Raw genomic sequence first — 12,032 nt, 5'->3', positions numbered from 1 at the left:
GGAGGGGGTACAAATATGAATGGAGGGGGTTAGGAGGGGGTATTAATATGAATGGAGGGGGGTACTAATATGAATGAAGGGGATAAGGGGGCTAATAATATGACTAGAGGGGGTGGGGCTGTGGGGGGGTAGTAATATGAATAGGAGGGGGTAGTAATATGAACGGAACAGGTATGGGGGGTAGTAATATGAAAGGAAGGGGTATGGGGGGTAGTAATATGAACGGTAGGGGTATGGGGGTTAGTAATATGAATGGAAGGGGTATGGGGAGGTAGTAATATGAACGGTAGGGGAATGGGGGGTAGTAATATGAATGGTAGGGGTATGGGGGGTAGTAATATGGCCGGAAGGGGTATGGGGGGGTACTAATATGAACGGAAGGGGAATGGGGGTTAGTAATATGAACGGAAGGGGTATGGGGGTAGTAATATGAACGGTAGGGGTATGGGGGTTAGTAATATGAATGGAAGGGGTATGGGGGTTAGTAATATGAATGGAAGGGGTATAGGGGGGTAGTAATATCAACGGTAAGGGTATGGGGGGTAGTAATATGAACGGTAAGGGTATGGGGGGTAGTAATATGAACGGTAAGGCTATGGGGGGTAGTAATATGGCCGGAAGGGGTATGGGGGGTACTAATATGAACGGTAAGGGTATGGGGGGTAGTAATATGAACGGTAAGGGTATGGGGGGTAGTAATATGAATGGTAAGGGTATGGGGGGTAGTAATATGGCCGGAAGGGGTATGGGGGGTAGTAATATGAACGGAAGGGGTATAGGGGGGTAGTAATATGAACGGTAAGGGTATGGGGGGTAGTAATATGAACGGTAAGGGTATGGGGGGTAGTAATATGAACGGTAAGGGTATGGGGGGTAGTAATATGGCCGGAAGGGGTATGGGGGGTAGTAATATGAACGGAAGGGGTATGGGCGGGTAGTAATATGAACGGAAGGGTTATGGGGGTTAGTAATATGAACGGAAGGGATAGGGTAGTAATATGAATGGAAGGGGTAGAGGGGGTAGTAAGTGTCCCTAAATGGCAGTTAGGAAATGTGGTCACCCTAAGTCGGGGCAGCCATTAACACGGGGCAAAAAGGGCAGCTGCCCTGGGCCCAGTTGATCCTGGGGGGCCCAAGGCAGCTGCCTCTTGAGCCCCGCTGCCCACAATAATATGCTAAATAATATGCTCAGTTGTATAGCTGTGGAGCTATGCGATACACTGATATGCTTCACATTATATTATTTCACACACACTCACACTAAAATGTAACATTATTATTTTATTATTTACATAGCGCCATCAAATTCCGTAGCGCTGTACAATGGGATAAACAACTCCCAGTTTACTGAATAAGAATATACCCGGCGAGTAAGAATGCTATCCCCCCCAGATCTGTGGGGGTTCCTACGCCCATGAACCTCCATAAGTATGAAAGAGCATTTACAGCAATGTCTGCATGCCAAAGAGATGTTGACTCTGTACCCCGTATAGTCGATTTCCACCATTGGCAACCATTGTGTGTTAGAAATGTTCTGATTACGATCTCGTCTCACCGTATGGTCACTGGCAAATACTTCCAGGGACATCATAAAAAATACTGTAATTTGGCAGCCTGGTCAGCCTCAGATACCACACTTCACCAGGAAAAAAAGAAATGGTCAAGTCCAAGCCTGGCGAGCACGTAGAGGAAAGGTCAACCACCCATAAACAAACTTACACTGTCCTGTCTAGCAGAGGCCCGGCACTATTTTTCCCTGCTGACGCATTTCGTAAAACTGTGGAATCCCAACACACTATTTACATTTCAGAAGAATGATTTAAGTCTGTAGCCCCCTTCCCCCTTGCCAGCCCTCCCATGATATCAAGTTATGTGATCACAATTCAATCCAACCTGTCATTTGGTCTTCATGAAGATAATTGTTAGTCAGAAATTAACCAAAGTAGGTGGTCTATTTGAGACTAAATTCTGCCTAGCAAAACAGCACCAATAAAAGCTCAGACAAGAACTTCCATATCTGCCACTGATTTTATACCTAAATTAAAACCGAAACCTGCAAAAAACATAGTCCTCTGTTTTATATATGTTGCCAACTAGAATGCACACCAAACTAATTTTGTTTGTCTGAATCAATTCATTTCAAACAAAAATGTATTGGTGTTTTTTTGGCATTTTGGTTTGGACAATTTTTTTCCATTCAATAAGTATCCCGTAACATACAAAATATAAATATTATGTATATATTTTACAGTATATAATATATAACGTATTTATTCGAGTATAACGTGCAAAATACATAGTACAAGCAGGCGAGAGGTGCCCCAAAAGCAGAACGCGCAAAATTTTGTACCGATTTTTTATCTAAAATTAGGGGTGTGCGTTATACTCGAATAAATATTAGCCCAGCAGAAGAGGGAGGAAGTGGGTGCTCCGATAATACCTCCCAGGACCGCCGGGCTCGTTACAAGCCCGGCGGTCCTGGGGTGGCGGGCAGCAAGCGTTTACTCACCTCCCTGCAGCTCCTCCAGCTCCCCAGTGTAAATCTCGCGAGACCCGCGGCCAGCTCTGACGGCTGCGGGTCTCGCGAGATTTACACTGGGGAGCTGGAGGAGCTGCAGGGAGGTGAGTAAACGCTTGCTGCCCGGCGGTCCTGGGAGGTATTATCGGAGCACCCCCTCCCTCTTCTGCTGGGCTAATATTTATTCGAGTATAACGAGCACCCCTAATTTTAGATTAAAAATCGGTACAAAATGTTATACCGATTTTTAATCGAAAATTAGGGGTGCGCGTTATACACGTGTGCGCGTTATACTCGAATAAATACAGTAAATATAGATTTTGTTTGACTTTTCATCCTTATTTCCTTCTATTCCTTCTCACTTGATCTTTGAATAAAATCAACATTTGTCCCCTACCCACCAATCAACTTTTTTTTCAGCGATCGCCTGAAATGATATTGATTGGGGAGAAACCAATTGCACAAGTGTACTGCCTACATTAAAAACAAGTACCCTTTACATCCAATGGGTAGTTACAGCATTAATTATGTTTGGAGCACTTTTTTAAGTTGAGTATGACCTGATCCCATGGCTAATGACTGTCAATCAGATACATTAATGATTGTAGTCCATTGTACGTCATATATATATATATATATATATATATATATATATATATATATATACACACACATTTAAAAGGGTGTGTTTGTGGGGAATAAATATATTTAATGTGGAAGAAGGCTATACAAGGGTATTTTTATTATACTATATTATACGACCCTTTCATCCATTTAGCTGCAAGGATGGGATTGTAGACCAGGGTTCTGTGTATCCTTTTGCTCCATTTACCTCTAAGGGTAGGATGGGAACCAATGAGTAGAATGAGTATCACCTGGTGATATTTGTAGTGAGTTAAGCAGTCCAGTGAGTTGGGAATCAGTTGGACTATTTCAGTTTAGGAATCATAAATGTTTTTATAATGTAGGATTGACACAAAGACAGGCTAACTCACACCTTTATTTAACGCTTGATCTCTGTTCTCTGACTTTCTGGATAAAGATTCTCTCTCTCCCTTCCTGAGTCCAGAAGGCAACATCTTCTGTAGAATATCCATCACTTTCTAACATACGTTGTACATTATTTAAGCAGAATAAATCTACAGAAAACGTATGTCTTATGCATACTGATATTTCTGACGAACACACAGAAAAAAAAAATATATATATATATTAAAAAGTCACGGTGAGCCATCTATCAAGAAGAAGGAAGAAAAAAATATATATTGTAAGAGAAGAATTTTTCGACATGTCCTTATCACATTCTGGGAAAGAAGATGGCTTCCAGCACACGCACACTGGGTTGGATAACATGGCAGGTGACATCTACGTGTGATTGAGATATGTGTGTGTCTGTTTTTCAGTCTGTCCTTCGTCTGTGAATTTTATTTTTTTCTTAGCATGTAACTTTTTGTAACTATATCACAGTATTTGCGCTTTCTCCAGACTTTACTTGAAAACAAAAAGAATTTCAGTATATTCTTGTGGGTAGGTCAGACCGACATGCTACCTACTATATCACCATAACTTCTTATTACATAACATTTGTCACGCATAATATCTTGGAAAGATTGTTTTTATAACAGCAGAAGATCGTGAAGATCATGATCTACAGAATTTTGCAAATCGCTACAAAGAAAATCTTTGAACGTAAAATACAAAGACGTCTGTTCTGTGAAAAATTATAGAAAACTTAAATGAACGCTCTTGAGAAGGGAGACACAAAATCTTTTTACAGTGAAAAAGGGAAGTAAGTATTTCTTTCTAAATTATACAAATTATTCTTAAAAAGGAAGTAAACTGTGTGTAAATTTGCAGTAGGGCTGTTAAGAAGAATTTTAATTGATGCAGTTATTAATAAATGACTCCCTGGTAACAGTGAATTTATACAGCTGGTATCCTATAATACTAGCTAGCAAACTACTAAGAATGGTTAGATGAGCCTAGAAAAGTGTGCTGCCGGACCAATCTAAAGTCTTCATAAATTGAAGATTTACAGAAAACGTAAGAGGCTTAAAAGCATTCACTTCTGCCAGCATGGATTCAACCAAAGGAAGGTAATATTACCAGAACATGTCGAGATGAACTGGGTAATAAAGTGTACAGCAGGTGCAATGTTCAGTACCCCTTTCCAGTCACCTCGAGGATTTATTCAATAACCAGAGAATCAGCAAGGCAATTTATACGTGAAAATACCCAATATGGAGAATTGCGTTGTAACTTTTTTAATTTTTACTTTTTAACGCTAAAAAGTGCAAAACATTTCTAATGTTGCCACAATTTCTAGCTTATTGAATTGCCCCAATGTTACATTGAGATATTGTATCAATGTTTGCATTTTTTTCTAAGTATAGAGTTTCATGTTTTGTAGGTTTGGCATGATCCAGATTTTCTGGTTTCACTCTTGATAATACCTGAAAGTTATTATTTATTGACTTTTGTTATAGAGCAACATGGCCTTTTTAAAGGCAAGTGAAAATTTTGCAGGTTTAGGGTATAGGAGACTGTGACCAATGGGTACATTTACTAGTGGCAACATTTTAGGGAAATTGCATTTTAGGGAATGCAATTTCCCGAGCTAAGCTGAACCTGCTTACTTCACACTGTGTCCGTAAGGATGGGGTCTAATTAAATTAATTTGGAGAATTTCCAGGATCTCATAGGGACAAGACAATCCTGCTTTTACCTTACCACTTACCCCAGCATGCAGAGGGTGAGGCATTTTATAAAAAAGATTAAGATTATATCTGGTAAAAAAAAAACTCAATCCCACCATGACGCACTGTCTCTTTAACACTAAATTTGGCACTCTCTACTATAAATAACACAGCAGTAGGGAGGTGACCAGTCAGCAGGAAATAGATTTGACTTACTGCACATTTAACCTCTTCTACCCAAAAAAATGTGCACCCATGTCAACTGGAGTTGGCAGTTGGGTACTGGTACGTCCATTTCCAGCTGCCATATTTTAAGTTTTTATTTGATCAAAGATTACAATATAACAAATTAATTATAATTTCATACATTGTCTGGCCATTTGGTTAGCACAATAAATTGCCTACCATGACAAAGCCCCCTTTAGAACCAAACCAGTTTAGGCCAGAACCCTTACCCATAACTGAATTTAATCCAGTGAGTTAAGTACCCTTTTTGATGGTTTGATTATATAGTATTGCGTGCGGCCTGTTAGTAGGTGGGGAGTTTTCGGCATTAGACAGGAAGTAGCAAGTTACTCAGAAGAGATCTGTCACATTCATTCTTTTACCACTTCCTGTGTGGCAACAGCTTGCTCTCAATATTCCGGAAGATGGCATTATTTAACTTTTCAGTGCTGGGGTAAGGTACAGAGTAAAATGGAAATTGGCTTGGGCTTTCCATAACTATCAATATATTTAACGTGTAGTAAAAATATTGTTTCTATATACTGGTATGACATGGCACAACAGTACATAGCATTAAACTTGTTCCATACAGTGATCTTGTTTATTATACGGTACCCGAATGCTTAGAATGAACATGCTACTAAAGAAATGCTTATATTACCGGATTTACACTGATAATATGCTGCAGTCATTCTAGCATGGCTCAGAAGCTGTTTGTTTGTTTGTTTGCTTGTTTGAATATATATCAAAATGCTGAAATACATGGATCTATCTCTAATATATAATTGCAGTTTAATATTGCTACTAAAACCATTGATAGTATTAACAAGCACATTATCGGACTTTTAAACTTTTTTCCCTTAATGACAGCCTGAATAATTATGGGTAGCCTGTGTACATATTGCTAGATTATTTGCTGCTTTTTTTTTTATTTTATGTAAAACATGCTTTAAAATGGTACACTGTTAAATAAATGCACTAGGGTGGAGTCAGCATACTTTTTGTTTAATGCATTAAACCCTTTAGGACACCCCATTAGTTAAATACATTTATATCGCGAGAGTCCTGAGATGTTATCTATCTTGAACGTAAGATACATCTTTAAAATGTGGCTGCAGATTTCCCAAGGGTCCTGATCCTTCCCCAGTTTTGGCTGCAGCTCATCCCTGAATCCAGAAACTGGCTGAGATCCCTCAGCCAATCCCTGGTCTCCATTAGAATTTAATGGGAGCATGAGGTCCGAGTATATTACATCACATACATACATGCTCTCTATTCTTTTATGCAACACTGTCATTTCTCCCATCAACTAATATTGCTCATACAATTAATAGGAGCAAGTGCCCTACTAATATGTATTACTAGAATGTAGGTGAATGCAAATAATAGCTTATGCAAATAATATGCACCTGGCGTGACGCTGTGAAAGATGCTTTCTTCCACTCCATGTGCCTGGAATTGTCCTTTTAACTGGATTTAGGGAGTATATGTGACAGAAGCCATACACTGAGCGCTGAAGAATGTAAAAAGCAGGTAGGACTGTGTGCAAAGAAACTAAGATACATTTCTGCCAGAGCCTCCAATTTTTAACTATAACATGCCGAAATAAACTCATCTTACGTTCTGGCAGCTGTAAAAGCAATAATATTTCGATATAAGCAGCTTTTCCAATTCAATATTTAACTCTGCAAAGTATGTATTCAAAGCAACTTTGATATATACCGCAGACAGCGTACAGTGGATTTAACCGGCAATTAGGCAAAATATTTCTAAATACTGCAATATTGGGCTCTTTATATTATACAGTAGGGCATGACGAGTTCAGATTTTTTCGAGGGGGGAAGTGGGGGGCGGGGGGGGGGGGTTAAGCATAAGTGAATACAATGGATCAACATAAATCTAATATCACCATCAAGCAATCTGCAATTTTCAGTGACATCATCGAAGACACCGTACCATACAAAGAAGAAAGGGAGGAATCGATTGACCTTAGAATAATCATGGCGGCAAAATCTAAGCTGCCAAATGTATTATCTCAATGACCCATATATATTTTGTCCTTGTGATAAACTATATATGCATTGTGAGATTTTTTTTTCCCTTTCCTCAGTATTTGTTACATTAATCATTTCTGATGGTAGACTTTTTCATACATCAACTTTTTTGTGGGACTATATTTCTGCCCCCCAAAAAGTCAGATATCACGGTATATATTACAGTACGGATGAGGAGTGATCAGAAAACATTTTATTACAAATTAGTATTGTCTCGATGGCAGCATGATAACCTCAAGAGCAAAACTTTATCAGCCTTGTATCCTATGACATGTGAACGCGATGCAGAATCCTCATTCAAGCCAGATGTTACCGTAATCTTGAGACACCTGCACCGAACGGTACTAAATGTGTCCACTTTTTTTGCAAAACGTTTTTAACTCCTGCACTTTTCGTGAAACACAATTTAATCCAAAATAAAATACTATGATTTTAAATATGAGTGATATTCAACCTATTTATCATATAATCACGTCAGGAGCAATGTGATAATGCATTTATTAATGTATTTCACCATAAACAGCTTATCCTTGTGATAATGAATATTCTAAAAAAAAATTGCCAGATACAGTATTTAGCGGTTTTATAAATTTATTTTGCCACATGTATCTTTCAGCTAAACTTCGCATGGTTTCATGGGCTCCTGAAGAGATGTGCGTACCCAGCTGAAAGGTGTGCCTGGAATTTTAGAATTGACAAGTGTTGTAAAAAGAAGAACTATAGTAGCTAAGGATTTTTGTATATTATGCACTATTGCTTTAAGTAGACCTGTTTAGTATAGTCATTCATAAACTATTCCATAATGCCTCCAGTGTCTTTTTCAACACAGCACTCTAATAGCGGATGTTTTAAAATGTATTTTCATCGATTTCCAAGATCTCAAAGTATTAACAGTTACTACAACAAATATTCACCAAGATTGCTCTTACCTGCAACAATACTGTTTTGGTTCCAAAGTAGAGCTCCTATCACCAGCAGGTGCAGATACGGAATCATTGTGACAAGGGTCCTTCTGAACGTTTGTCCCTACAATAAAGACAAACCAGCTCAGATGGGGAAAGTTTGCAATGCCTAATTGCTAAAAGTATTTTAAAAAAAAAATTTAAAAAGACCATCCACGTACGTTTGAATTTTTATCAACCCTGCGACAGCTTCCTCTATGACTGAATGCTAACTCTTTACCATGCTAGGAAACTTTCACAGTGATAGTTTGTTCTCTACCTACTTCTTCTTCAAGGCTTTACAGGAAGTTGGTTTTTAATACGCACTGTCATTTCCTTAGCTCAACTAGTTGAGACAAACAGAAGTATCATATCAAGCAAACTGCATAAACGTTTGTTTGTTAAAAGGTGATTTATAAATATCAGGTCTTGCTAGAATATGTTGGTAACATTTTTTGTGTGTGTTCTTATATACAGGTGCACAATGTTAAGGGTTATCTTTAAATTAATGTAAAGGAGAAAAAGGAAAGTGATCCTAAGACCTAGGGGTCTAGGATACACTTGTTCAGATACAGGTCTGAGTATAATGTTGCTTGTTAAAACCATAAATTTATTTAATCATAAACATGAATAGAAATAAAAATAAAAAATATAATAAACACACTAGTAAACCAAGAGGAGAAAAATAGAGCTCAGTGAGCTATATGGGGAGTCTAACTCAGGGCTAGTTAGGAGGTATTTCTGAAGGACATATAGGTGTCCAGTATATGAGGCATAACGTCTCCAGCTTTAAGCAACTGCTCAGCCAAGGTCTAATACTAAAGACTCCCTCCTGTCCCAATTATAGTAACCCACCAAAATAGACAGGAAACAATAAAGCACTTTGTATCAGTGCTACAAAGTCACACACTAACTAGTGCTATAAGTAACAGTCCTGTATAAAAAGGGCTAACTAGTAGACAGGAATCCCTTGTAAAACTTCGCTCAAATACGGCTCCAACTCCCCATGGCTAAATAAACACCCCAATCAGTGCAGAAATGAAAAGTGCAGTGATTATAAAATCATCCTATCGCCTAACGCGTTTCGGCGCTACAACAAGCGCCTTTCTCAAAGGCTATCAATGAGGGTGGTCGCTTGAGCGGGTATTTATGTCCTGAGTGACATAGTAAATGAACCAATCCGGAGATTCCGTGGGCGGCGTTCCGTAAACACGCCCACCCAACAAGATAGTACCACCCTTCTGTCAGAAGTACGTGATCACGCCAATCAGAATGAGGTGGGCGGAGCTACCACGCTTCTGTCAGACGTACGTGATCGCACCAATCAGAATGAGATGGGCCGAGCTAAGTGCCGATCGTGGAAACACATATGTATTGTGTTTCCATGGAAACAAGCTTTCGCCCACCATGGTGAAACAGTAGCTTGGGCATTGTAGTCAAAGCTTGTGTATACATCTATAGTAAGGGGACAATTCTAACTTGAATCGGATATGTGCTGCAATGTGCATACTTCGATTTTATTATATCGATAATACTGGCTACAATAAGCCTAAAAGGGGGCAGACAAAAATGTCATAAACCCCAAAGTTGTTTTATCAACAATAATATATATACAAAGTGCTTATAAATCATCCCAGAAAAATGGGAAGAATAATAGTTGATTATATTTCACAAAGGCAGCAGTACATAAGAAAGGCCCTTTTTAAAGATGTATATTAAAAAGATATGGTTCATAGATTACACTCAGATAGGACAAAGCTCAATAGCCACATATGTAATAAATGTAGCTATTAGATCCTCAATGATTCATGATATGACTTGTATATTCAATATGGTATTTAAAGTAAATATAAGTAATGAAAAGAAACAAATAGACTAATATATATATACAATGGAAGGGAAACTAAGATGCAATAAAGGGGGTGAAGGTAAAGCCTTCATTAAGACCATTTGGGGACAACGTGTCCAATTTGTGAATCCAAAAACATTCTCTCCTTCTGAGGGTGAGATCTCGGTCACCTCCCCTTTTACCCATAGTTATTTTTTCAACACCAGCGAATTTAAAACATCTGGGTGAATCACTATGGTTCAGTCTGGCATGTCTGGCAACGGGGGTATCTCTTTCGGATGTAACTGAATGGATATGTTCCATCATGCGTCTTTTTAAGGGACGTATTGTTACACAAGATCGTCATCTTAAAGATGTAATCTCCCCACGTGTCTCGATAACGGCCAAAAGAGGTAAAAAACCTCAAGGACCTTCTGGTGCCAAGCCATTTTTCCAAATGCAATATAAATAATAAAAACTGGATCAGTGTACAGGGTACCTACCAATGTGGACGGTGTGTAGCGTGTCGCTACATAGATAGAGACTCAAAATTTATAACTGACTCCTCGGGTACATTGAAAATCTCAATTAAACAGTTCTTCAACTGTAATTCAGCGGGGGTAGTCTACCTTCTTACTTGCAAATGCGGTACAAAATATGTAGGGAAAACAATACGTCCCTTAAAAAGACGCATGATGGAACATATCCATTCAGTTACATCCGAAAGAGATACCCCCGTTGCCAGACATGCCAGACTGAACCATAGTGATTCACCCAGATGTTTTAAATTCGCTGGTGTTGAAAAAATAACTATGAGTAAAAGGGGAGGTGACCGAGATCTCACCCTCAGAAGGAGAGAATGCTTTTGGATTCACAAATTGGACACTTTGCCCCCAAATGGTCTTAATGAAGGCTTTACCTTCACCCCCTTTATTGCATCTTAGTTTCCCTTCCATTGTATATATATATATTAGTCTATTTGTTTCTTTTCATTACTTATATTTACTTTAAATACCATATTGAATATACAAGTCATATCATGAATCATTGAGGATCTAATAGCTACATTTATGACATATGTGGCTATTGAGCTTTGTCCTATCTAAGTGTAATCTATGAACCATATCTTTTTAATATACCCCTGGTGATACATCTTTAAAAAGGGCCTTTCTTATGTACTGCTGCCTTTGTGAAATATAATCAACTATTATTCTTCCCATTTTTCTGGGGTGATTTATAAGCACTTTGTATATATATTATTGTTGATAAAACAACTTTGGGGTTTATGACATTTTTGTCTGCCCCCTTTTAGGCTTATTGTAGCCAGTATTAGCGATATAATAAAATCGAAGTATGCACATTGCAGCACATATCCGATTCAAGTTAGATTGTCCCCTTATTATAGATGTATACACAAGCTTTGACTACAATGCCCAAGCTACTGTTTCACCATGGTGGGCGAAAGCTTGTTTCCATGGCAACACAATACATATGTGTTTCCACGTTCGGCACTTAGCTCCGCCCATCTCATTCTGATTGGTGCGATCACGTACGTCTGACAGAAGCGTGGTAGCTCCGCCCACCTCATTCTGATTGGCGTGATCACGTACTTCTGACAGAAGGGTGGTACTATCTTGTTGGGTAGGCGTGTTTACGTAACGCCGCCCACGGAATCTCCGGATTGGTTAATTTACTATAAGTGTTTGTCGATCCTATACAGGTGTCCTATGTCAATCCTATTGCATGTTCTGGCCACTTTACGACAGTCCT

General features: G+C 38.8%; 1 protein-coding gene across 1 annotated transcript in view; it reads right to left on the bottom strand.

Moving 5' to 3' along the window:
• LOC134569157 (receptor-type tyrosine-protein phosphatase C-like) overlaps positions 1 to 8,692 on the bottom strand; it is an 87,866-nt gene extending 79,174 nt beyond the window's left edge. Inside the window, exons 1-2 of the mRNA XM_063428066.1 lie at positions 8,617 to 8,692; positions 8,423 to 8,519 (exon numbers count right to left, since the gene is read on the bottom strand). Of these exons, the coding sequence (XP_063284136.1) occupies positions 8,423 to 8,489 (67 nt within the window). The 5' untranslated portion in view covers positions 8,490 to 8,519; positions 8,617 to 8,692. The remainder of the gene's footprint in view (positions 1 to 8,422; positions 8,520 to 8,616) is intronic.
• Between the last annotated feature and the right edge of the window lie 3,340 nt (positions 8,693 to 12,032).

This window comes from Pelobates fuscus, chromosome 7, assembly GCF_036172605.1.
Source record: "Pelobates fuscus isolate aPelFus1 chromosome 7, aPelFus1.pri, whole genome shotgun sequence".
In the NCBI taxonomy this organism is placed as follows: Eukaryota; Metazoa; Chordata; class Amphibia; order Anura; family Pelobatidae; genus Pelobates; species Pelobates fuscus.
The sequence above is the reverse complement of the archived record's forward strand: the minus strand, read 5'-3'. Positions and strand labels throughout refer to the sequence as shown.